At 34.8% G+C, this 21,473-nt stretch overlaps 3 protein-coding genes across 3 annotated transcripts; all 3 read right to left on the bottom strand.

The window, feature by feature from the left end:
• Positions 1 to 2,100: 2,100 nt before the first annotated feature.
• LOC107784451 (uncharacterized) lies at positions 2,101 to 2,859 on the bottom strand. Its single transcript, XM_016605582.2, has one exon. It carries the CDS (start codon positions 2,857 to 2,859, stop codon positions 2,101 to 2,103), a length of 759 nt encoding a protein of 252 aa, XP_016461068.1.
• Positions 2,860 to 6,843: 3,984 nt separating this feature from the next.
• LOC142177535 (uncharacterized) lies at positions 6,844 to 8,962 on the bottom strand. The gene is made up of 2 exons (XM_075246596.1): positions 8,063 to 8,962; positions 6,844 to 7,649 (listed from the first exon to the last, which is right to left on the bottom strand). The coding sequence occupies exons 1-2, from the start codon at positions 8,656 to 8,658 to the stop codon at positions 7,244 to 7,246; spliced, it is 1,002 nt and encodes a 333-aa protein (XP_075102697.1). The 5' UTR covers positions 8,659 to 8,962; the 3' UTR covers positions 6,844 to 7,243.
• Positions 8,963 to 19,731: 10,769 nt separating this feature from the next.
• LOC107784453 (small ribosomal subunit protein eS27y) lies at positions 19,732 to 21,156 on the bottom strand. The gene is made up of 4 exons (XM_016605584.2): positions 21,025 to 21,156; positions 20,774 to 20,875; positions 20,654 to 20,682; positions 19,732 to 20,068 (listed from the first exon to the last, which is right to left on the bottom strand). Exons 1-4 carry the CDS (start codon positions 21,025 to 21,027, stop codon positions 19,942 to 19,944), a joined length of 261 nt encoding a protein of 86 aa, XP_016461070.1. The 5' UTR covers positions 21,028 to 21,156; the 3' UTR covers positions 19,732 to 19,941.
• Positions 21,157 to 21,473: the final 317 nt, after the last annotated feature.

Below are 21,473 nucleotides of genomic sequence, written 5' to 3'. Positions count from 1 at the left end.
GATTCCCCATACATCATATACTTCCACTTCTTGAATTGGGTTCATGGGCATCTCATGTCGACGGGAAATATTCCCCGTCCTTTGACATGCATCACAGCTCTTGACCCAAAAGTGTGCATATTTAAACAACGTCGGCCAATAGAAGCCCGACTCCAAAACTTTAGCAGTTGTCCTTACTCCTCCAATATGACCTCCATAAGGCAAAGCATGACATGCCTGCAAAACAGAAGCTTGGTCTATCTCGGGAATACATCTCTGGATCATGTTATCAATACAAATTCGAAACAAATATGGTTCATCCCAGAAATACATGCGATAATCACGAAAGAAATTTTTCTTCTGCACAGAAGATAAGTCATAGGGAACAATACCACTTGCCAGGTAGTTTGCAATGTCTGCATACCATGGCGCTACCTTAAGGCTCGTGGCTAACAGTTGTTCGTCTGGGAAAGTCTACATGATCTCTTCCACCTCAACCTTTATTTCAGCTAGTTCAAGCCTGGACAAGTGATCGGAAACTTGGTTTTCCGTTCCTTTTCGGTCACGAATTTCCAAGTCAAACTCTTGCAACAGTAGAACCCATCAAATCAGGTACGACTTTGCTTCCTTTTTATCAATTAGGTACCTGAGAGCAGCATGGTCAGTATAAAGAATTACCTTCGAGCCTATCAAGTAGGACCGGAATTTGTCAAATATGAACACCACTGCTAGCATCTCTTTTTCTATCACTGTATAATTCAGTTGAGCGTTATTCAGTGTTCTACTTGCATAGTAGATTAGATGCATGATTTTATCTTTTCTCTGTCCAAGTACTGCTCTGACGGCATGGTCACTTGCATCACACATTAGCTCAAATGGTTGCTCCCATTCGGGTGCAACTATGATAGGTGCAGACATTAGCCTCTTCTTTAATCCTTTGAAAGCTACCCTGCAGTCATCAGAAGGGTGATTGTTTTCAAGCAATTTACACAAAGATTTAGCAATCTTGAAAAAATCTTTTATGAACCGCCTGTAAAAACTAGCGTGACCAAGGAAACTTCTTATTGCCTTGATGGAAGTGGGTGGTGGCAGCTTCTCTATTATATCAATCTTCGCACGGTCTACCTCAATGCCCTTACTTGACACTAGGTGTCCCAAGACTATACCTTCATGTACCATAAAATGGCATTTTTCCTAGTTTAGCACCAGATTAGTGTCCACACATCTCCGCATCACTCTTTTCAGATTTCTAAGGCAATCATCAAAAGAGTTTTCCACCACTGAGAAATCATCCATGAAAACCTCCATTATGTCATCTACCATATCTGTGAACATGGCCATCATGCACCTTTGGAATGTGGCGGGTGCATTGCATAGGCCAAACGGCATTCTTCGAAAAGCGTAAATGCCATATGGACAGGTGAATAACGTTTTCTCTCTATCCTCTAGGGCAATAGATATTTGATTGTACCCCGAGTATCCATCCAAGAAGCAAAACTGGGACCTCCCTGCCAATCTATCTATCATCTGATCAATGAACGGCAAGGGGAAATGATTTTTTTGGGTGGACTTGTTCAATCTTCTGTAGCCCATACAAATTCGCCATCCTGTGACTATTCTTGTTGAGATTAACTCATTGTTCTCGTTTTGCACAACAGTCATCCCGTCTTTCTTTGGCACACACTGAACTGGGCTGACCTAGTTGCTATCTGAGATGGGAAAAATAATTCTTGCATCTAACCACTTGATCACTTCCTTCTTTACAACTTCCTTCATGTTAGGGTTCAGCCTTCTTTGATGTTCTCTAGAAGGTTTGTGCCCATCATCCAGTAGAAGTTTATGCATACAGAAGGTCGGGCTGATACCCTTAATATCTGCAATGGTCCAACCAATTGCATTCTTGCACTCTTTCAACACCTGCAAAAGTTGTTATACATGCACATCTAACAAACCAGATGAGATAATAACCGGAGGTAAAGCCAAGTTAGGTCCCAAGAAAGCATACCTGAGGTGAGATAGTAGCGGTTTCATCTCCAATTGTGCTGGTGCTTTGATCGATGGCTTGGTTGGAGGGGTCTTTCTTTCTTCCGAGTGTAAAGGCTCGAATTCGAGCTCTCTTTTCTAGTACCCTTGACCTTGAAGAGCCAACACCCATTCTGCCAAGTCCTCATCATTTACTTCTTCTAAATTCATAAGGCAGGCTATTAGAGGGTCTTTTGCATTAAGTGCCCTATTATCTTCCTCCATGATTACATTCATTGTGTCTAACAAAGAGAAATTTTCAAACTCACTGGGTCGCCGCATAGACTTTTTCACATTAAATGTTATTTCTTTATTATTCAGCCTCATCTTCAGCTCCCCTGTTTCACAATCAATCATAGCTCTCCCTGTGGCCAAGAATGGCCTTCTCAAAATTATGGGAATCTCCTCATCAATCTTGCAGTCCAAAATGACAAAATCTGCTGGAAACACGAATTTTCCAACTTGCACAAGTACATCGTCAAGTATACCTGATGGCCTTTTCACCGTTCGGTCAGCTAGTTGCAGTAACATGGATGTGGACCTTGATCTTCCAATGCCTAACTTTTTATAGATAGACAATGGCATCAGATTTATACTTGCTCCCAAATCACATAATGCTTTGGCAAATGCATAGCTACCTATGGTGCATGGAATTGTGAAGCTTCCAGGGTCGGATAACTTCTTAGTTATAGGTCTTGACATAACAACACTACAAGTTTGTGTCAATGTGATAGTTTCCAAGTCTTGGAAGTCGAACTTACGAGACATCAAGTCCTTCATCATTTTTGCATAACCGGGCATCTCCCTTAAAGCATCGATTAGAGGAATGTTTACCTTAATTTTCTTCAGCATTTCCATGAACTTTTTATACTGCTCATCCTTATGATATTTGGCCAACCTCTGCGAGAAGGGTGCTTCTTTCCTGTATCTTGAGTTAGATCTTGCTCAGACACTTTTTCTAATGCCTTCTCTTGCACTTTCTCAGTCTCCTCCGTAACCTCATTTTCCTTGTATATTTCCTCTTAGGCTGGTTGCACTCTTACTTCTGTTAGCTCAGTTGACTCATCTAACTCAATTGGCACTGACACAAGTGTTTCCATTGACCAGCTCTCACGAGCAATTTCTTGCTCTAAATCAAGATCTCTACTATTTCTCAAGCTCACCGCCATAAGCGGATTTGGACCATGCTCTTTTGGATTGACATGTGTATCCGCAGATAACGTCCCTTGAGGACGATTGTTAATGGCCATGGATAATTGCCCTAGTTGAATCTCAATACCCTTGATAGTCGAGTCGTGTGACACTACCTTTTCTTGTATTTGGTGGACCTTTTCTTCCATATTCCCGCTGGCCCCAATGAGTTGTTGCAATATTCCTTTAATTTCAGATAACCCATCATCCTGCCTCAACTATCTGCTGTTGTTGAGGTTGTTGATAAGTTAGCTGCTGATTTTGCTGGTTGTATCCTTGTTGCCTTTGGTAAGGTACTACTTGACCCTGTGGTCGCATAGCTCCAGGATTGTTGGTGTTATTGTACTGTTGTTATGTTGGTCTATACTGCTGATTTTGCTGCCCCCAATTCTGACCACTTTGTCTCTGTCCTCCATAGTTGCCCACATAGTTTATGCTCTCTTGATAGTTCTGGTTGTCACTTTCACCATTCCACGAATACACATATGGTTGGTTAATACATGGTGTACATAATCCCCCATTAGTCGTGTCAACTACGTGAACCTACTTCTGGCCTGATTCATCAATCTTCTTGGTAAGGATACTCATTTGCGTCATCAAAGTGACCATATTTTCGGCTATGGAATTGTTCGGGTCCAATGCTACTGAGTGAACTATAGGAGTGATTGTGGAGTCTTTTGTCATCCATATTGAGTTTTGAGCCATTTTATCTAGCAGAACCTTACATTCTCTAAATGACTTGCTCAAAAATGCTCCACCTGCTGAAGCATCAATATTGGACTTCAAGCTATCTGTTAATCCCATGTAAAACCGTTGTCCCAACATCTGATCTGGAATGCCATGATGCGGATACTTAACCAGCATACCTTTGAACCTCTCCCACGTTTCTTGCGATGTTTCAGCTGGTTTCTGCCTGAAGCTCAATATTTGATCAACTTGCTTGGCGGTCTTATTGGGTGGGTAGAACTTATTCAAATATTGCTTGACTAATTCCTCCCAAGTGGTGATGGAATTTATGGGAAGTGAATTAAGCCAAGTCTAGGCTTCTCCTGTCACTAAGAATGGAAACAACAACAGTCTTATTGCTTCCGGTGTCACATTCCGTTGCCTTTGCATGACACAAATTGACAGAAAATTTTTCAGATGTTGCTGTGGATCTTCAATGTAAGACCCGCAGAACAGTCCTTTGTTTTGCAGCAGATGTAGTATGTTGTTTGTGATTTGGAATGACTCCGCTTGTAGTTGAGGGACTGCAATTGCAGTTGCCAAATTTTCAGCGGTGGGTTGTGCCCAATCATACAAAGCTGCTTCTGGCACAAAAGGTGCCACACCCTGATTATTTCAGCGGTGGGTTGTGCCCTATCAGCTGTTTCGATTGTTTTGATTAACCAAAGTGTCACCCATGTCTGGTTCAATTTGTTCTCTTGGGTGATGTTGTTATTTGTCTTTCTTGTTTGTATGATTTAATGCCTTGAAAGTATTTTCAGGATCCGGTAATGCTTCAAACAATTCACTAGTTCTTGAAGAGTTTCTAGGCATACACCTATAACACATAAGACCACAAACGTTAGAATTTCAATGTAATTATTGAAAATGGAGAAAATTGGCTAAACTAAGAATCCTAACAATTCTTATAGCTGTAATTAGTAACACTGTTGCTTTCCCCAGCAACGACGCCAAAATTTGATCACGCCCAACTATGCCTCCTAAGAGGTCTAGCGGTCGTTGAAAATATAATCTGGTTTACAAGTTCGGAGTCGAATCCCATAGGAAAATAACATACTAAGTACAACCAATAGTTTTACACGAATTCAAGTAATCAACCTTCAGAAATATTATATAACGATTTGAGAGTTTACTAACTAAGATCAAAGTAACTAAAAATGCAGTAATTTATAACTAACAAAGCAAATATTGTAGACAAGATTTGGAAAAGTCTAAGGTTATGATTTTCTTTATTGTCGGAATCTTTCCCGCTACGTTTTCTATGAATTTGCCTAAACATTCTCCACCAATGGTGAGTACTTTGATTGGCGTAGCTCTCTCTCAAGTAACTACCACAATTTACTAGACGTATTCTCTCGAACTACGCTAGCTGGTATTAATTTACCGCTCACTACGATCGCACCAAGACTTTGTTATCTCTAATCCCGCCTTTAACCCCTCTGTATTGATCTCTCAACTACGTTAGGAGTGGTGTTGTTCAACAACTACCTAAATGTGTACTCTCTCTCGAACAATATACACACTAAATAGGCACAGTTAATTGAGAGCTCTTCAATTAACAACAATGAAAATGTAGTTGAACAAGTAGAGAAAAATCAAAGGCAAATCTATATTAAACGCAGTAGAAAATCATTCTCTAATAGGTTCCATCAAACCTTAGATAAGAGAGTTTAGCTACTCATAAATACAACAACAATTAACATAATGTTCGAAGACATTAAACTACAAAATAAGAGATAAAGGAAGGAAACACTCGTTTGATTCTTGCTCCACAATGCTTGGCAGCTTTTTACTTCTCCAAAATAATGTCCAACCCTAGAATAACTCGTTTGGGGAGTATTTATGTCAATCCCTCGTTCAAATCCGGATTTGGGTCTTTTAGCCCGTGACTTTTAATTACCGTACTATAGACCTCGCGAAATCTGGTCTGTAGCGCGGTCGACCTGGCTATAGACCTCACGAAGCCTGGTATATAGCGCGATCGACTAGGCTATGGACCTCGCGAAGCCTGGTCTATAGCGCGGTCAACCTGACTATAAACCTCGTGAAGCCTGGTCTATAGCGCGGTCACCTGGCTATAGACCTCGCGAAGCCTGGTCTATAGCACAGTCAACCTGGCTATAAACCTCGCAAAGCCTGGCCTGTAGCACGTTTGGGTACTTGATGCTTTTGGCTCTTTTCTTGAGTTTTTTTGTCCACGTTTTTTGTGCAACTTTCATTCGATGATTCATTCCGATACTCTTACACATAAAACAACATAATTTAGCACAATTGTCGCATAATAACTCACTAAACCAACAAAATATAAGCCGAGTAATGTGCTAAAAGTATAGTATTTTGGTCTAACATCAGATAGCTTCTCTTCTAGATCTCGCGCTGATTGATTTGAACGGAATACAGTAATAAAAGGAGTTGTGGAATGGTTTTTAGATGTGATATAATGTGAGGGAAGTAAAGATTATATGCAAGTGTTTTCCTAATATCTTGCCTATTCGTTACCTATATTAACTGCATTTTTCGCACGTTACGTTGTCGTTCTGTAATTGCTCAGTGAGTTATACCAAATCCCTTATTCGGGATTGACTCATTCCTCTTTTACTCGTGAATCTTCTTGGAAAGTCTTCTCGTTTTGACTAATGAATAATTCCAGTACGAACGGTCCTGTTATCAAATGACTCCCGGTTTGTCATGTCCCAGACTCATTCTTTTCACGTCTTCCTAATTATTCTTGACACGTGTTAAGATTTAATTCGTCCACGTAGTCAGTCCATTTTTTTACCAATACAGTAACCAAAAAAAACGACAATCAACAATAATAATGTTCAACAGGAACAGGTAACATCAGAATTAAAAAGATGGGGAGACGAAAATTGAAGATAAATTATAAACTTGTTACACATCCGTCACTTCACTTCAATACAAGTTAAACAAGGTATGTGTAAGGATAGTAGGAAATTTCTTTAGTAATTAGCAAGACCAAATAATTAAGGAGACAAACAAGCACGAGGAGAATTAATAATTTAGTGACAAAGCGGCTCCATAAATTAGGGGTAAGGTATGCGTATATACCATCCCCAAACCCCATTTGCAGAAATACACTGAGTATGTTGTTGTTGTTGTTGTTATTTGTGGTAAAGCGCGTCTATCTTCAACTTATAAAACAGATCCAAGATTATCACTTTTTACCGTCTAGTAGAAATTCACTGGTCCGACCAATTCGAACTCACGTGGAGCTCACTAGAAAGGAACCTCTCCCTATCAGAAGACACACTGAAGTAAATGATGAAGAAGAAAAAAAAAATTGGGAAGCCCACCAATTTTTTATTTATGAAAACCAATAACCCAAATTACTGTTGTTGGATTCATCTTGCATAATGTTACTGCTGCAATATTGTAGTGGCTGTAAACAATCATCAAACCCGAAACCGTTATAGCTCTCAGATATTGTACCACTTGTTGTAGTGACAGTACTTCCTCCTCCTCCTAATTCTCCACATGTCATGCCATATTGATATTCATTGTTTGTACCAAAACTCATTGGAATCATTTCGTTCAAAAGGCTAGTACTATTACTGCTATATCCCATATCTGAAACTGATGATATTGCTGTTGTTGCTGGAAATTGAGTAGTTTGATCACTTTCCTCACTGAAGTAATAGCAATTGCCGCTGCTTGTTATATCCTCAGGCAATGGTGGTAATTCTGTTGATGTAGCTTTATTACTATCGTACCTGTTGCGAAAAACATAATTAAATAGTTAAAATTGTACTATTCTCTTTAACAACTTAATTTCAGAGCACGCAGAGATCTTGAGTTCAAGTTTTACTATTATGTATTGTGGTAACGAATTTTCAAGACATAATTCAGGTACTAGACCCAAAAAAGGCAGGCTCGAACATGTTAAGACATAATTAAATTTAATTAGTAGTGTATTTTTTGAAGGGAGCCTTGGCGTAACTTGTAAAGTTGTTGCCACGTGATTTCGAGTCGTGGAAACAGTCTCTTGCAGAAATGCAGAGTAAAGCTGCGTATGATAGACTCTTGTGGTCCGACCCTTTCCGAATCCGGCGCATAACAGGAGCATAGTGCACCACGGTACCCTTTAGAAGAACTTTTAGATAAAAGTAGAAACATAATTCAATACCTGTAACCGTCTTCCATATGCACGTTGTAGTTGGAGTTATAGAACTGTTGTAATGCAAAATCTTCACCACCACCACCGCCATTACTATTATTATTATTCATGTTACTGATTGAGAAGTGACTGAAGTCCGCGTAATTCACAGTAGGAGCTGCATTCTGGTTAGCCTGACTGAAGACCAGTAAGTGTTGTTGTTGTTGTTGATGAAGTTGAAATTGGTGATGATATTCCTCATCAGGGGAAATCATACAAGTGACAGAAGAACCATGTGGCATGTCGGAATAGACAAAGTTGGTGCGAATGGGTTTGTTAGATTTGTTGTTGTTACTACGCATTGAACGCGCAGCTCTATCATAGGCCAAAGCAGCTTCCTCCGCAGTGTCAAATGTTCCCAGCCAATGCCTTTCTTTCGTATTCGGATCTCTTATCTCCGCAGCATATCTACCCCATGGCCTTCGCCTCACACCCAAATATCTGCAATTGTTCTGTTGCTCCTCTGCATTTTGTTTGCCATTACTACTCACATTGCTGCCAATATTCTTTCTTGGTTTTGTACTCTTGTTAGTTGAAGAAGAAGTGGATGATTTGATGATATTCATAGTAAGTGTTTATATTCTGGATCCGCCTAGTTGACAGATTGGGATAACAGAGATTTTTTGACCTGAGACAGAGACAGAGATACAGATTCTCTTGATTTAGTACTGAGTACTGATGATTAGGATTTAGGATGTTTTTTTCTTGATTGAACAGTGGTTGTTTCATGTGAGTATTTATAGTGTGATGGTCAAAAAAGGATGTCATTATTTTAAAATATTAAGTACTTAGTAGAAATCTGTCAATCATGAATAATCATTACATCATGTGAGGTTGCAGATATTAGGACTTACTGATGTTAATAATGTTGTGGGCTCAAATCAAGTTATTTTGTGCTCTAGGTTTATGTTAGATTCACTAATGATGGCAAAATTTATTTATACAATCAATTGAACTAAAAGTTAATAGCAAGTTCACACTATGGATCACGATCTAACAAAATAGAAATAGAGCGGGTAGTCAAATTATAGGTTCGTTGGTACGAGAGATAAGAGATAATTAATCTCGGGTTTAAATTTGAGATGAGTTTATTTCGCGTTTGGTAGAGATGAAATCGCGGTATAACTAATACCGAGATTAGTTATCCTGGGACCATAGGGTCACATGGATAAAAATAACACAGGGATATCGGGATTAAATTTGAGATGAGTTTATCCCGTGTTTGGTTGGGATAAAATCATGGTATAACTAATTAGTTATACCATGATTTTATCCCAACCAAACACGGGATAAACTCATCTCAAATTTAATCCCGATATCCCTGTGTTATTTTTATCCATGTGACCCTATGGGATGGTGGGATATAATCCTGGGATAATTAATCCCGGTATAATTAATCCTGAAATAACTTGTTTCTCGGTCAAACAAAATCAGCTCAAGTTAAGAGAAATAAGGAGGGTAAAATATCTGTATCAATTCAATAAATAAATGACACATATTTTTACTCACTTTATTATGACTAAACTATATAAACTCTAGTTCCACTTCAAAAGTTGAAATAGCTTTACTTCATTTGTCTCAATTTTGTCCATAGACTTGAAGTTCAAGTTTTGGACTAAAACAGATCTTGGAAATCTAGTTATTATAAATCGAATATATGAGTTCTAATCTTTTTACATTTCAAATTGTTAAAGGTACCACCAAAGGATGCGATTAAATGATAAATATATTTTTCTCTTAATCAAATTTCTCAAGTTTAAGTCTTGGAAATAAAGTTCTATTGAATAGGAAGGGCTAATGTCCCTTTTATGCTTTCAACGGCGCAACTCCAACTTGCTTAAGTTAACTACCAATAAGTGAAATGCTTTAAGTAAATTGGGTAGTAGTAGTAGTAGTAGTAGTAATAATAATAATAATAATAATAATAATAATAATAATAATAATAATAATAATAATAATAATAATAATAATAATAATAATAATAAATCTTTTTTGGCAAATAAAATATAATAGTATATTTATCTTCCCATAAATTAAGTTGGCAGTCCTAAATCCAAATGGGTTCCACAAACCTTGGTCAAGTACTCATTTGATCATCATGTTTATTACTCATATATATATCATACCCCTATACTAAGAACCATGATTGTATAATACCTCCACATCATTATAATCATGTGCATTCTCGTGTTCTATGCATGCCAACAAATAATTGCCATTCAACTAGCACCGCCCCTCCCAAGAAAAAAATATTAACTAGAAGGAAAGTTTGAAAAAATATTATGTAATCAATGAGAAGTTTCTTTGAGCCCAAACTCATTTGATCCGTCCAACCCATTCAAAGTTGGGCTGGTAATTAATCCGTCAATTTGTTGAACGCAACCTATCTTGACCCAGCTCATTTCAATACATCTAAAGTTGAACTGATTTTTAGCCCAAATTTATCCATGAGTAACTTTGCTAAAATATCTTAAAACTAATTCTTTTTTTGGCTTGATATGTTATATGACCATAACAAAATAAAAAAGTCTTATTTGATAATTAAACAATTCATAAGAAAATAATAAACATTAATTAAAGTTTGGTAAGAGTTGGGCGGGTTGCGCTATGATCCAAATTTTAGCCTAACTTGACCCAGCTCAGCCCAATTTATGGACTCATCCCATTTTAACCCGCCCAAAATCTCCACTTGACACCTATACGCACAACCAATGAAGTTATGGTACAATATTTGCAAAGTAATTGGAAAAATAACAGGTAGTGTTCCTCGGGTTTCAGTTTATACGACACTATTTTTAAATAAGTCGTTCGAAAAAAAATAACACATTTTTGTAGAGAAATTTTGATGGCCATACAAACGTTATAACATATTTATGCCGAGTCAAAACTCTGTCTTATTTCTTTAAACTTTATGCCAAGTCAAATTATATCACATAAATTGAACAGATGGAATAATTATTTGTAACAGTATAACAAGCCTTTAAGTAAATCGAAATTATTTTTATAGCCTATGTACCTTTAGGTGTATATATCCAAAGAGTAGCTTACTCATTGTCATACTTTTCCATTTAAAACAAATAGAGATTTTACAAAACAAATTCTAATCCTTTCTTTTTCTTTTCTGATTTTCAAAGATACGGTCAACTAACTTAACTAACAATTGAGCCATGTTAGAATAACATGCACAAGAGATTAACATATACTTTGTCCACATGAAGCACAAATCAAGCAACCTATCAAGAACATGATTAACTTATAATATGGCCACATAAAATGAAATTTGAACATAAATTTTCTATATTTATAATTAAGAATCTTGGGTCTACATTAACTACTAAAATAACTGGAATTAGCGATAGATAAATTTTATAGCTAAACAAAGAAATCCGACAAATTTTCAAGAAATTTTGTTAGCTATTAGAAATTTAGCGACAGACTAGCGACGAAGTTCGTAACTAATTCTCCTTTTTGTGTGATTAAAAATAAGCGACTCCACTAATCATTCATTTAAAGAGCATATTTACTTTGATTTTTGTGTGACATGTGAATGTGATATAGCTCTTATTAGTAAACTTGACCAGATACTATTAATCATACAAAGTTCTTGAAAACCAAGACCCACTCACTCCATAGAATAAACAAGGAGTCCATCTCTAAAATAATCAATTAAAACCCTTTTTATTAAAAAACTAATTAGATATGATAAATTCCAAGATAGCTAAATGCAACTCATGATTGCTAAATACAAGAGCATACATTTCAGTCATCATTTGGAATATAGAGCTTGATGAGCATACAATAATTGAGCTCATTGGCTTAAATCTATTATAATTCTATTTTCTATGGCTTTTAAGAGAGAACAATCCGGATTTTTTTTGTTAATCATGTGGTATTTAGTATTTACTGGTTCAACTAATTTGAACTGAACTAAGACAACTGAAGTATTGCTGTTTCTATTTTTGAAGTGAAGTCAAGAATGCATATGGACAAATCATAACAAGGGCTAAAATATAGAAAATTGCAAGTGAATCGGCAAACTAAGAGCCCGTTTGGCCAAGTTGCCAAAAACTGCTTATTTTGTTTAAAAGTATTTTTGCAAAATAAGTGTTTGGCCAATTCATTTGAGTAATGTTTTTTGCAAGCTCATTGTGTTTGGCCAATCTTTCCAACAAGTACTTTTAAGCATCAAATTACGAAAAAGGATAGTAAAGGTTCAGTTTGCAATTAGTATTATTTAAAAAATAAATAAATATTTATTATAAAAGAAATTCAATTAAAATATAAAATGTAAAGTAAAATATAAATTAAAAATTACAATCAATATAAAATATAGTTATTCCAAAGAAATAACATTGAGTATTTGATATTACTTATTGTTTACATGATAATTTAAATATATCAAAATACATCATTCAATATAAATTTAAAATATATTCTTAGGAATAGGAGCAAGAGAATAAAAATATGATTAAAATAAAAAAGAGAAGAAAGGCATAATAGAAATAATAAGGAAAACGAAAAGGAAAAGAAAAATGTTAAATTAATGAGGACTAATTTGAAAAATATAAATTTATTGTAAAGTTATTTTTGTCTTGAATAAATTAATTTTCTGATTCTGTTTTTGCTTCTTGGAAGAAGCTAAAATTTGTAACTTCTTCCCAAACGCAAAAAATCTGCTTAGCTGCTCAAAAACACTTTTTCATCTTGGCTAAACACTTTAAATTTTCAAAAAGTATGTTTTTGACCAAAAAAATATATTTTTGACCTCCCATAAGTTTGGCCAAAGATGCTCTAAAATGAATTGGCATTCCCAAACTTCAGGCAACCTTCATTTAGGATAAAAAATAGCAGAAAAGGATTTTACCTTTTAGTCAATATAAATGTCAGTCCCAAACTCAGTTTGAGTTTTATTTAACACTCTTCTCATATATATGAACGTATCTCATACTAATTTTAGTCATGTCCCACGAATTCAATGTTCAGAAAATTCATCATATTACGATTACTTTATACGTTGCGTTGCGACTCCTTATTTCTTTTTAGTTTCGGATTAGTTAAGAGGTGATATGACCGTTTTTAACATATTATCCCCTCTATTTAATTTCTATTGTACTGATCCACTTTTAAGCGTACGTCTCAATTTGGAGTACAGAGAATGAAGAAATTCCTAATAGAAAGTGTATTCTCCTTTAATGAACGCTACATAATGCAAATTTAAATTATTTTAATTTAAAAAAATGACGTTGTATAGTCGGTCTTAAAATAAAAATCAAAAAATTATATATTTTTTGTGTATATATATTTATTTATCTATGTTATATAAAAAAATTATACAAATTTTATATATTTTTTCTGCTAACGAATATAAATAATTTTTGGCGCGGACTAAAAGTAAAATTCTAAACCACAAGATAAGATTTAAGCTCACAACATGATTAACATCAGTAAGTACTAACACTTGCAACCTCACTTGAGGTAATCATTATTCATGATTGACAAGATTTCTACTAAGTACTTTATAGTTTAAAATACTGACATCCTTTTCTACCTTCACACTAAATATATTTGCATGAAATAGCCACCGTTCAGTCAAGGAAAAACATCCTAATCATCAGTATTCAGTACTCTAGTACTAAATCAAGAGAATCTGTATCTGTCTCAATTTCTGGTCAGAAAATCTCTGCTATCTCTATCCGTCGATACAAGGCGCATCCAGAATTTAAACAGTAACTATGAATATCATCAAATCATCCACTTCTTCTTCAACTAACAAAAGCACAAAACCAAGAAAGAATGCTGGCAGCAGTGTAAGTAGTACTCAAAGTGGCAAACAAAATGCAGAGGAGCAACAGAACAATTGCAGATATTTAGGTGTGAGAAGAAGGCCATGGGGTAGATATGCTGCGGAGATAAGAGATCCGAATACGAAAGAAAGGCATTGGCTGGGAACATTTGACACTGCGGAGGAAGCTGCTTTGGCCTATGATAGAGCTGCGCGTTCTATGCGTAGTAACAACAACAAATCTAACAAACCCATTCGCACCAACTTTGTCTATTCCGACATGCCACATGGTTCTTCTGTCACTTGTATGATTTCCCCTGATGAGGAATATCATCACCAATTTGAACTTCATCAACAACAACAACAACAATTCTTTAATCAGGCTGATCAGTATGCAGCTCCTACTGTGAATTACACAGACTTCAGTCACTTCTCAATCAGTAACATGAATAATAATAATAGTAATGGCGATGGTGGTGGTGAAGATTTTGCATTACAACAGTTCTATAACTCCAACTACAATGTGCATATGGAAGACGGTTACAGGTATTGAATTATGTTTCTACTTTTATCTAAAAGTTTAAGTTGCTAGAGAAAATACTTTTAATTACTCTATTTGTCCCAATTTACGTAATATACTCCGAAAAGAATGATATATTTATATATTAGAAACAATTTAATTTTAAACTTCTTGTTTGATCCTTGACAAGATGATTTAGAGCTGCATAAACCACAAGTTTAAAAACCAGTCTCAGTGCATTACATAAAATGGGACGGAGAGAGCACTGTCTTAAAATGTTCGGGCCTGCCTTTTTGGGTCGAATACATGAAAATTCTTTATGATAAAACTTGAACTTAGGACCTGTGTGCCGAATTAATAAGATATTAATTATTTATTAATGTTTTTTGACAACAGGAACAATAGTAATAACACAACATCAATAGAATTGCCACCATTGCCGGAGGATATAACAAGCAGCGGCAACTGCTACTACTTCAGTGAGGAAGTTGATCAAGACACTCAATTTTCAGCTACAACAGCAATATCATCAGTTTCAAATGTGGGATATTATAGCAGCAGAAGTAGTCTTTTGAATGAAATGCTGCCGATGGATTTTCGTGCAAATGATGAACAATTAGACAGTGGTGCCAACATCATAGAAGAAGCAGCATCGTATGAATATCAATTTGGAGGAGGAAATACTGTCACTACAACAAATAATACAACATCTGTGACTGGGAGTTGTAATAATAATAATAACTATTTCGGTTTTGATGATTGGTTGCAGCCACAACAACCACTGCAATATTGCAGCAGTAACATTATGCAAAATGAATCCAACAACAATTTGGGTTGTTGGTTCTCATAAACTCCTCGAGTTGAAGTCTTGAACGGGAGTCTTGGCGTAACTGGTAAAGTTGTTACGAGTTTGAGCCGTGCAAACAATCTCTTGCAGAAATGCAGGGTAAGGTTGCGTACAATAGACCCTGGTGGTCCGGTCCTTCCTCGGACAACGCGCATAGCGAGAGCTTAGTGTAGCGGGCTGCCTTTTTTAATAAGTTGAAGTCTTGAAGATGAAGGCGCTTTACAACTGAACCGCTAATTCTATGACGGATTTGTTCTTTTTTTTTCTTTTGTTTTTAAATGTACCTGTACTTGTATCAACATGTTGGAATTGGAATTGCAGTTTGGTTTGCAAACACTAATTATTTTCTTCACCTGCTTTTTTACCTTTTTAATTTGATGGTTGTCCACTGCTGTGTCAGAATGAAAATTATTTGATATGATTAATTAATTCTGTTTTGTATCTTCTGGTATGGAATAAGGTTTTAGTTGATGACTTGAAGGCCACGCAATGAATTAAGAAAAGTTTTTGTTATTAAAGAAATTTCTCATTGATTGTATAATAATTGTTCTTCTAATATATTATTTCTTTCTTGGGGGTGCTATCGTGTACATAAACCGGGTTGGTTCGGTTTTATCAAAAGCAAACAAAACTAATTATATCGATTTGGATTGATTTGATTTGGTTGATTTTTCGGGTTTTTTTGTTACATGAATAATGTTTCAATCTTACTTTGTTAAATTTTTGTTATAAAAAAATATGTTTAGTAAAATTTAAAAAAATTATAAATATATGATCTATTAACAAATGGTTTTGTGGCCCATTACAAACTTGCTTTTAGTTTTATGACCTATCTCTTTTTTTACACATGAGAGATGTGCTTTTACACATGAGAGATCTATCTTTTACACGTAAGAGATCTAAAAAAGACATTTTCTTAATTTCAACATTGTAAAAAACCATGGAAGCCTAAAACCCTCATATTCTTATGGGAAAATTTTCTTAGTAGCATATGATAGTAATTTTTTTAGTCGTGTGACAATAATTTTTCGTTGATGGTACACTTTCAAGTTTAACTGAATTTAATAATTAAACATAAAAATAAATATGATACCCATATAATGAGATGTTCTATTTAATTTTAAATTATCGAAATATCACTTCAAATTCGAAAAAGATATAAGAATTTAATAGATCTTGACATATGAATATGGAAAAACAAAGAGATTGACGCATTTCACTCACACTTGATAAGAAAGTGATCATACAACCCATATTTAAAGCTAATAAAAATATAGCACTTCATATTTAACTAAATACGTATTACATTCCATAAGAGAATCACAAATATTTCTAGACATTTTTTAAAGAAAAATCTATGAAAAGTATTAAAAGTATATATAAAATTATATATTTATATGTCGGTTTGGTTCGGATGTTTTTACTCAATTCCAAACCTAATCAAATTTTTTAAGTGCGATTTTCCGATTCGGTTGGTACACCCCTAATCTGAATGGCAATTATTTGCATAGATGATAGAACACGAGAATGCACATGATACTAATGATATGGAGGTAAAGTAGAAATCATTTTTATTGGTTGTAGCTATGTGGGTGTGGATCAGTGGCGAAGCTAGGAATTTCTCTAAGGGTGTTTAAATTTAAAAGAAGAAAAAAAAAATTCCGACAAATGGTATTTAATATGTGTTATATACTTGTAAAACGTAATATTTTACATATGTACACAGTGCAATTTTTCGACGAAGTGTGGTTATTTGATCACCCTTATGATCACGTGGCTTCGCCGCTGGCGTGGAGGGAGGACTTTCGTCGCCTGATAGAGGCAGAAGCGGAAGCCACCGTGTGATGGTGGGATGGTAAAGGTAAGAGAGGGTAAATGGGTTTTGTGTTTAATTTTTAGTCACGTGTGAGAAACATGGCGTGTTATAGTAGTACACACGATCATTAGAGATTAATTAATTGGTCTCAAAGCTTCAACCGTTATTCAAAATTTTAAATGCAAACAAAGTGGACTCCATCCCTCCAATAATAGTTGCATTTAAAAGGAGAAAACTTTATTTTATTCAAAATTTTCTCTTTGTTTCTTATGTTTCGTTTCTTCTTTTTAGTCCAAAATAAGATGGTAACGGTTTAAAGAAGTACTATTATTATTCTCTTCTGGATTATAATGAATTTCAAAACAAGCATAATCCCACATGCATAAACCCACATACATAAATGCCCCCATAAGATTGGCCTTTGCTTAATGTCCTTGTAATCGGTGGCATTTAATAAATGAACTCTGCCTCTTTGTCCCTTCAGTCCCTTCAAATTCTTCTTCTCCATATTTTCTTCTTCACCAAGAACACCATAATTCTTCAAATTTTTAAGCTTAAAATTCTTGTTTGAGGTTGAAAATTTAAAGTTGATGGTTAACTAATATTAAAATTGTTTGTGTTAATTATTTAATCTTAAACTTTAGTTTAAATATTGATCTAGAGATTTATTTTAAAAATCTCAAAGCTTCATTATTAGTCCTTAGAAAGTGTTAAAGAAGATAAAGTGATCTTCTTGATTTAGTGTTATTTGACTAAATTAATAATTGGGGATCATTTGTGTTGGTATTTGGATGATTTGGTTCAAATTTGAGATCATTTGGAGCAGTTTGTGATGGTTTGATCGAAATTGAAATTGCAAATAGAGGAACATGTTGAACAACACAGAAAAATCATACTAATGATATAGACTTTACGAACAATTAACAGATTGGTTAATTGCAGATAATACAAAGTTACACCACTCTAATTGAGTTTGGTGAATAATTAAACAAGCACAAAGTCAGGCCAACCGGGTACACTTTGTGAATAATAAATAATATAGGTAGAGTAATAACAACTACTACTACTACAAAATACTCAGTATATTCTCACAGTGTGGGGTTTAGAGAGGATAATGTATACGCAGACCTTATTACCTCTTTGTGAAGGTAGAGAAGTTGTTTCTAATAGATCCTAGGCTTAAGAGAAGCAATTCGCCTTATGTTGAAAAAGAAAAACAACAGTGAAGAAGCCATGTTAAAAATAATGAACGCAAGAACAATGACAACATCAAAATAACAAAGCAATAAGAAAACCGACGCTAAGGAAATAATAGGTAGCAATATACATCGAAGGCTAAGATGATAATAATACTACTTATATGAAAAAACAAGAAATAGATACGGTGTCCCAAACTCGACTACCTACTAAAATTTTTCCCTAATTTTCGATCTCCATATCCTTTTATCTAGGGTATGTCTTCAATAAGCCGAAGATATGCCATTTACTTTCTAATCACTTCTCCCCAATACTTTTTCGACCTACCTTTCCTTAGACCTAAAATAGTAAACTCCACCAACGCGGTAGCGAAAATTCTTGAAGAGTTGCGCGGGTGTGAATGTCATTTTTTAAATACATAAAGGAATGAGGACAATATTGAAAGACCAGCCTCTTACGGGGCCATTCCTGTCAATCACCCAAAAATGGCAATGTTACAAACATTTGACACAAGCCCGATCCTATTTTGACTCGTCAAAACGACAGTAGATAGCCTATGTAAAGTATATGTAAAATACAAGTAATATGTACAAAAGTCAGGATAACCTTTGTAAAATATATTTAGTTTTTTAAAACTATTTAAAGTTTAGCCAATTTTGAGTGATTTTTGGACTGAATTTGTTTGGTAGCCTTTGTACAAAAGACAGGATAACTAATGTTAATGTTTAGTTGTTTTAGATTGGGAATACAAGTAATACATAAATAAGCTATCCAACAAAATCTATATAATATTTCTGCGAGGTAATATATTAGTAATACATGGATTAAATAATCAAATGATCAAAAAACCCTCATATTTATTTTAAATTACACATTGTATAAATAAAATAAAGTAAACATTTAACAAAAAATAATCTCTACATTACAATCCATACATTATTAATTCTTACCCAACTAATCTCTTAATAATTAAATCCTGCATACTCTAACCAGCAACCAAACGACCCATATTCTAATTGCCATGTTCAAGGAAATCTACGGCTGAATATGATGCACAAATCCTACCACGAGTTTCAGCTCTGCTAGAAATTTATGAGCATGACATAGTAGAGTATGGCAAAAACACTGGTGAATCACCAAATAAAGGTACTAGAGAACAGATAATGCGAACAGCTACGTCTCAATTATATAAGTTCTGACCTCCTTGTTGCAATAGTGCTAGTTCCATTTGTTGTCTACCACATGTTTTATTAATATTCAGTTTCACAAAGTAAAGTTTGTTATGTTCGCAAATGAATCAAAACAGCAGTTCAGTAACAGACAGCAAATCAAACTATAACAAAGCCAGTAGAATTCACACGATATACATACAATGACCACAAAGGCTAACAGATACGTTCAAGTTATAAAAAAACATGCAAGTTCAAGGAAATATCGATCACTACAACATAATTTAATAAAAAGAATAGAAAAGTACTTTCAGGGAACCACCACATAGAAATAACATTGTAGTAACAATCCAATTCCAAAAGGGATAAACTCAAATTAGAACCATAACATAATCAAGTCATAGTAGACTCAAAAACACTTGTTCTTAATTAAGACTAGATAGTGAAAATGAAAATAGAGTACTGCATCAAAATTCCCATATGAAGATTCATTTCAATATAAATCGAATGCTATCTCTCTAATCTCCCTTTCTCCTGAAAGAACATCCCTCGGTAAGTCTAGCACGACCACCAGTAGGCTGGCACAAAACTGTCTGGCAGTTTCCGCAAACAACCACCGTCTGAGAATGGCTGAACACAGTTGTTCTGCATGATTTAAACATACGATCAAAATCAGTGAACTCCTAGAATATACTCCCTATGTTCCATTTTATGTGGCGGATCAAGGTGTACGAGATTCAAACTATTAAATTTTAGTGTGAATTCAAATACAAATTCTTACGAGTTTATGGAAATAAAATTAACATATAAGAAACTAAAATTAAAATACTCCATCTGTCTTATTTTGTGTGACACGCTTTTTTTTAGCGAGTACCAACAAGAATGACGCCTTTCTATTTTAAACATAATTTCACATAAGATTTTCTGTTTACCTTAACACAATGATTTAGAGCAAAAAAATGTCTATGATTTGTTTTAGACACAAATATTTCGAAAGTCTTTGTTTATTTCTTAAAGCTTGGCAAATATCATGACATAAATTGGATCAGAGGTTGTACACTATACTAGTTATTAGTCCCAATGGGTTATTGATTCAAAACAATTAAAACTATTTTAGAAAAAATATGATCAAATGAAAAACTCACTCCCAAATAGTAATAGTGACACAAAAATACTGGAACACGGGGAAATAATAAGCTAAATATAAAAGCCAAAGGACAAAGATCTTACATGTTAAAGCAGCCTTGACACTTAACATCCTATAGAAAAAACAAAGCCACACATAAATTATAAAACCAAAAAGCATATATAAGCAGGAAAATCATTTTAACATTGAAAAAGAGAATGTACCATGAAGAAAGAGTTAGGAGACTGAACAAGACGTTTGAGCTTATGCTTCCTCTTTTCAACATCTGCTGGTGGGTTCAACAAATCGTAATCATTTGAAAGAACCTATAAATTTCAAAATTAGCAGATATAATTTAGCAAATTATAATCGTAATCATTTGGAAGCACATATAAATTTCAAAATTAGCAAAAATAATTAAGCAAATTATATAATCGTTAAGAAAATTGAAATCGAGATCGAAACGGTAACTCACCATTTTCGCAAGATGAAACGAGAGCGAGGAGAGGCTGTGTATTGCGCCACAAGCAGCGAAGATGGAGATGGTGTGAGAGGGGGTAAGGATTAGGGTTTTGTGGAATATATAGTGCGTGGCGAATGTTGTGGGCCGTTGATTTGTAGTAGGTGTTAATCTGGGCCGTCATTTAAGGTTTCTTGCTTTTTAAGGGCTTTGAGTTTAGGTTTTTTTTCCATTCGCCGACTTCAAATATTACTTCTTTTTAAGGGCTTTGAGTTTAATATGATTGCATTTACACCTATCAATTTGATATTCTTAAGTAAATAATTTGACTCATCACAAAAAAAAAAATTAAAAAAAAGACTTTTTGACTTGTTATCTTAAACATGACATAATTTTCGGGTGGCTTTGAAAATTTTAATATTTATTATATTAGCATAATCTCAAGATGAACCGACTATCGGAGA

The sequence above is a fragment of the Nicotiana tabacum genome, chromosome 23, assembly GCF_000715075.1.
Source record: "Nicotiana tabacum cultivar K326 chromosome 23, ASM71507v2, whole genome shotgun sequence".
NCBI lineage: Eukaryota > Viridiplantae > Streptophyta > Magnoliopsida > Solanales > Solanaceae > Nicotiana > Nicotiana tabacum.
The sequence above is the reverse complement of the archived record's forward strand: the minus strand, read 5'-3'. Positions and strand labels throughout refer to the sequence as shown.